Source organism: Mugil cephalus, chromosome 20 (assembly GCF_022458985.1).
Source record: "Mugil cephalus isolate CIBA_MC_2020 chromosome 20, CIBA_Mcephalus_1.1, whole genome shotgun sequence".
Taxonomy (NCBI): domain Eukaryota; kingdom Metazoa; phylum Chordata; class Actinopteri; order Mugiliformes; family Mugilidae; genus Mugil; species Mugil cephalus.
Genome location: NC_061789.1, coordinates 8,755,526 through 8,761,665, shown reverse-complemented (window position 1 = coordinate 8,761,665; position 6,140 = coordinate 8,755,526). Strand labels below are relative to the sequence as shown.

The window sequence follows — 6,140 nt, the reverse complement described above, 5'->3', positions numbered from 1 at the left end:
TTACTGGACTTACTCAAGGGCACAACCTGCTGGAGAAACCTATGTAGCACAACCCCAAACTCAAAGCTGCATTGTGAACAGAAGCTAGAAGATGAAAAAGAAGAAGAGGAAATTACGAAGACGATGAAATTAAGGAGGTTTGATGAACAGTTTACCTTTCACACAATGTTTTCCTCTCCCTTAGATGCGCACTCTACTCTATCTTATACATCCTATTAGATGTATAGGATACAAGGCTGCGTAAAAGCGTCACAGAACGCAATGTTTTTAATGCAATAAGGGATCAAAGGTCACCAGCATTCAGTGTGACCGCTTAGATGTTGAGTTTTCTTCACATTTTCTGAATCTTTTGAGGATATCATGGAGTACACATGATGAACCCCTTGCAACTGCACACTCAGAAACATTATATGCTCACACACTGGTGACCTTTTCCCCATCCTTGCTCCCGAACAACTGAGCATTTCACGCCAATTCCCAGCTTCTTCGGACGTGTCGCAGGCATCAAATTCAAAATGTGCAAGTACTTTTATCACACATTTATCAGTTTAAACATTAAATATCTTGACTTTGTAGTGTATGTAATTGAATATAGATTGAAAAAGAAATGTACAAATCCTTGTTTAATTGGGGTTTGTATACATTTGTGCGTGGGAGCACTGAGCCATACTTAGGTGAGGGTATCTTTAGGCTTTCGAGGAGGAAAAAGAATGAGGAATTTCCACGTTGTCCTGTTGTTTTGGCACTTTAATGTGGACTGCAAGCGTTTTAAAGAGTATCTCAAACATTGATCGCAGGCTAAGCACATTCAACACATCAACAGCATCAGTTCTATCCAGTGTGGACATGAAAAAAAAAAAATAGAAAAAAAGTGGTTAGTAAATGCTGAAAGTCAGCACGACGAAAACAGTCGATACACATGCCCTCCGAGCTCCTATGGTTTATTCTTTTAGTTTATATTCCCTACGGTCAGTCAAATCTATCATTAACTTAGATCACATTTGTGAAAATAAGGGCAGCGGTCTCTTTAAAAAAATAAAAAATAAAAAAAAAATTGCCCAATCCACGACAAAACCAAAGCAGGCTGGACGACAAAACTTTTCCAAGATTTGCGTACTTCCATCCGAATCAGAACTTTTCAGATAACAGACGGTCAGAATGAACAGGCAAGCACTTGGCACGGCAGCATTTAGGTGCTGCAACTTGTTTTCACATCAAATCATCAAATCAAACAACATCATTATGTTTTTTTTTATTATTATTATTACTATTGTTATTATTAGAATGACATTTAAACACATTTGACCTGAGCAACAAAAACATCCGTTGCTATATCGACTCGTCTGTGGACGCTGGTAAAAAGAATCTGGTCACGACAAACTTGGACATCGGTCTACATCCTCTGGTTTGAGTCTGTCCGCCAGATTTTTGTGTCGCGGCTGCAGGGATTTCCTCCCACTGAGCCACAAGAGGTTGAACGTGATCCAACACTGATCGTGAATGTTAAGGCGTGGGCTGACTATATACACATTTTCGAGAGCTATGCTCACGCTTCCTCTCTCGCTGCGCCACATCGTACTGTCCTGCTCTCGCCCCCTGACCCCCCGACCCCCCGACCCCCCGACCCCCGACCCCCTGGCTCTCTGCACGCCGCCATCCTTCCAGAATGTGACCTCACATTCAAAAACACACACATTTTATTATTATTATTTTTTTCTTTTTATGCATTTCATATGTCTTATGTAAAACAGATAGAATTTCACTGATAAACAATTCACTACTTGGTCCCATAATTAAAAAAAAAGAAGAAGAAAAAACAAGAAAAATACAATTTCTCCATCTTGTTTTAAGTGGGAAAAGTAACCCCCCCACCCCACCCCACCTCCCCTCCTGTCCCACCCCTCCCCGTTCGTTCTGAACATCAAGCACTCCTCCCGTCTTAACGCGACGAGAGAGCTTAAAGTTGGCTCTCTGAATCGCATTTGTCAGTTCCGTTCTCCAGCGGCCAGGTGGACGGCCCCAGCTCGCTGAAGTTTATGTTGCTCTCGTTGAGTCGTCGCACGCGGTAGGTCTCATAGTGGATGTTGTGTGTCACGTCCTTTAGGTCCTGAAGGTGAGACCTTTGTGAAGAGAACAGACAGAAAAAAAAAATGTCACGCCCGGCTCTGCAGAACCTGGTCACGATTAACCGTATCCCCATGTTTTTTTGGCATTTCCTCTTTTATTCTGTAAGTAACTAACTCCAAACTGTCATTTCAGATGTCTTCACTTCCTGCCGCGTGTGGATGCTTCATCTTTCTATTTCACTTCGGAAACACTTGTTTTTTTCCTAGTCTGCTTTTCTGGTCCTTGTGATTTTTTTGGATCCTGTCTTTTGCCTAATTTTGTATGTAAAGACTTTCTATCCACCACCTGTGTCCTGAGTTTTAGTCACATTTTTAATTTAATTTAATTTAATTCGCTGTGCTCTATTTTGATGTGTCTCAGATGTTCAAGCAATTCCCAAAAGTCAAAAACACTGATGTAGAGGTGGGCTATACAGTGGAAAATTTCCTAGACAGATGATATAATTATGACATTAATTATGTCTATTACATGAAATAAATTAAGCAAGAAACACATAAAATTTTAAATTGTTAATTGTAAATTTTAATATGTGTACGTTATGATGAGTTCATCTTCCTTTATCTTGGAGAATTCAACACGATTCATCTGGACATGTTAAAGAGGGGTTTTAATATTTAACACACAATATTAACACGGTCTGTTTAATGTGTTCTGTGAGGCTGGATTCCTCCATTTACTAAGAGGATCTCACAGTGAAAACTTTTTACTGTGAGTATTTTTTCACACAATAACGTCACTAGATTAAAATATCGAATCGCGATTAATCGCATGATTTCCATAGTAATGCAAGATTAATGAAAGTCAATATCAACAGTACGTGCAGATAATGCTGGTTCTGTTGAAAGAAGCATCTGTCTAATGCTACCTTTGCCTTTGTTGTTATTGTTATTTCTTCATCTTTAGGGATTTATGCCAGTTTTGCAATATCACTGCCCTCTGCAGGGTACAATTGTTCATGACAACTACAACAATTTTGTATTAAAATTAATTAATGTAGCACTGATTGATCATTTTGACAGTCTGAATCTTCCGTCAATTTGCCATGTTTGTTTAAACTTAAACTTGTGACTCCAGGATTAATCTGGTGATTCTGTATTCCTTCACAGGAACAACAATATGTTATACATTAATTTTATAATGTCTGATTCTAAAAATGTAGTTAGTTTTTGTATAGGCCTCCACAACAGTCCCAAGCACCACAGCCAAACTCACCTGATGAGTAGATCTCTCAGGTGTGCAAACTCACAGTGTGCCACATTTTCAACTGTGTAAAGAGAGAAAAAAAATCATTAAGATCCTAAAAACCTCTCAATGACACTAAAGTAGGGGTGTAAAATAACACCATGCCACTCCCTTTACAAACATTATGTATTACTATAAATGAACAAATAACACATAAGACATCTGAATGCATGAAACTTATACATTTATGTGCTGGACCTGTTCCTTTTAACCTAACCCGAATTAAGCATCAGACGTCTGTTTAAGAGTTATGTAAGAGATCACCGAAACACAAAGCTGATTTGCATAATAATTCATTATTCAAGCAATAATTTGAAATTAGCCTTTAAGCAGAATGACCAACTTGGATTCTGTCAATGCTCAGGCGTGAACTGTCTAACTGAAATCATTCATGCAGTAATGCAGATGCTCAACTTTCACATAATATCATCTGCTAATAAACAGATTACCACCCAATCAAATTAACAATCAGGATACGTTTATTAATTCTTAACTCTCAGTTAGTCGTCCTTTTATACTAAAGAGACATGTTTCTACTTCCAGATTTGTGTGTAAACCTCTGCTATGCCAAGTTGCATTCCTTGGCAGCTCCAAGAACTGAACCTGAAAAACCAAGTGTGACACTCGTGACTTACCTTCAATAATTCCCCACTTTGTTTTGCGTCCGAGCACCTTGTTTCCATTCACCTGGTGCTCCTTGTCAGTTCCCACCACAGCGAAGGGAATGCTCTCCTGGGAACACACAATTAAACCATCGCTAATTTATTATAACATGCGACAATTCAAGTCCACTGTGCATAAACACTGGATCCAATAGGCATTTTGTGGTGGTCTATTACTATTTCTTTGATATGTGATACAGGAACTCAAATGTGCTATTAATATAATAGTTACACACTGCAAAAAATGTGAGTTTTCTGAATCTGTATGCATGGTTTAGAAGACGTCAGGTCGTCTTTCTGCTTAGCCCTGGCCATTTCCACAGTCATTTTATGAAAACTGAAACATACTTCTAGCTCAGAATGAGAACAGACCTCACTGGATTCCCTGGATTCTACACTTTATGTTTAAATACAATAAATGGTCATTAGAATAATTTTTTATCCTCTATCACATCTAATAGTGACTCCAAGATCCCATCATACCCCAAGTATTACACCCACTAACTGTACCTCACCACACACTGTATAATGTATGTGTATGTTATTATTTCTCAATGAATCTATGACAAGTAAAGGAAGACAAAATTAATTATTGGTCTGACTAAACTGTAGGAGTGAAGATCTTACCCGGATCCTGTCATTGAGGATGCGTTCTTCCGGATCCTCGTCGTACTCTTTCTGGGGGTAGACACGAATCCCGTTGGCCGCCAAGTCTTGCCTTATCTGCACAAAGTTAAAAACACAGCTCAGTTTAACTGGTTTACATGTACCCTGGAGGTTGCATATGAACACAAGTACAAAGGATGTCCAGACGCCCACAAGAGGAAAAGATGAGCTGCTCAAGTTAGATGCAAGAAGTAAGGCTAACCCTGAGAATGAGAATAACAGATAAAGGCATCGTTCTGGTAAATCCAGTCCGGTAAATGACCACCTGACCATCAGAAAGTTTTTTTTCCCCCTACCCCTGTCTGTCTGATCCAACAGTTGCAGGGAAACCTGGATTTCTACCAAGCATCTGAGTCAGTTCCCTAAATTCTGCTTGTTACCCTAATAAGGTGAGTCTGGTTTATCTAACACCTTTCAATAACACAAAAGGAGTAACATAAAACAGGGAAATAGAAATAACAACGCAGATGAAATGTGTATACATGTTGCCTCTCACCCTCTCTTTGAACTCCTGTCTTTCCTCGATGGTGAGTGTGTCCGCTTTGGCGATGACGGGCACAATGCTCACGATCTTCCCCAACCTTTTCATGAACTCGACGTCGATGGGACGTAACCTGGAAACACATTACATCATTCTGTACAATGAGAGTCTGCAGAAAAGGGAACTTGTTAAAGGTTGACAAACACACATAAGACCTGTTTTAACGTTCTGAAGCTCCTGCATTGACTCAGGCCTAGTTACAGGAGAGGCTGGGCTCTTTCAAAGCTGTCGCAAGTTTTTGCTAATTAAAGGGAATTCCCTTTGTTGAGCATGTTTGCGTCACCGTGTGATGCAAATTTACTGGTTGCATGTTGAACTGTGTTTGAGCCACTGATTGAGTACTGACCTGTGTCCAGTAGCAGGGAGGAAGTAGATGCAGCAGTGGACCCTGCTGTCAGGTATTCTCCTCTTGCGGTTGACATGCAGCTCTTCTCTCAGGTATTTCTCATACTGCTCGTTGACGTATTTCACTATGGGCTCCCAACTGCAGCAAGGGGAAGCAGAGAATTTACAAGTTATGGGAATGCATAGAGGTAAAGATGCATTTAACTTTAGGTTACTTGCGTAACCCCCGGTTCTCTGAGTAACATGAGTGAGTAGTGTCTCACCAGACCAATACTATTTCCAGAAGGCAGGTATTTCAAATGTCTCTATGGGTCAGACATGATGACAGAGAGAAGCGGTGTAAACATCTAATCATATGCTGAGTCACTGGTTGTTATCTTCTTTTGAGTCCCCCTGAAGGAAGGAGCCATACCTTTCTAAATCAGGGGGAGACAACACCCAGTATGAGTGCAACTCAATCCTGGCCAGGGTCCCAGCAAGTATCAAGGCATTTTAGAATTAGTTTTAATGTTTGATATGTCCTGCCAAGAGATGTTATAAATCAGCCAGACAAGAAC

General features: G+C 40.0%; 1 protein-coding gene across 1 annotated transcript in view; it reads right to left on the bottom strand.

Moving 5' to 3' along the window:
* Nucleotides 1-729: 729 nt before the first annotated feature.
* LOC124997940 overlaps nt 730-6,140 on the bottom strand; it is a 42,665-nt gene continuing 37,254 nt past the window's right edge. Inside the window, exons 6-11 of the mRNA XM_047571997.1 lie at nt 5,585-5,722; nt 5,194-5,311; nt 4,659-4,754; nt 4,005-4,101; nt 3,340-3,391; nt 730-2,120 (exon numbers count right to left, since the gene is read on the bottom strand). Coding sequence (XP_047427953.1) covers nt 1,958-2,120; nt 3,340-3,391; nt 4,005-4,101; nt 4,659-4,754; nt 5,194-5,311; nt 5,585-5,722 — 664 coding nt within the window. The 3' untranslated portion in view covers nt 730-1,957. The remainder of the gene's footprint in view (nt 2,121-3,339; nt 3,392-4,004; nt 4,102-4,658; nt 4,755-5,193; nt 5,312-5,584; nt 5,723-6,140) is intronic.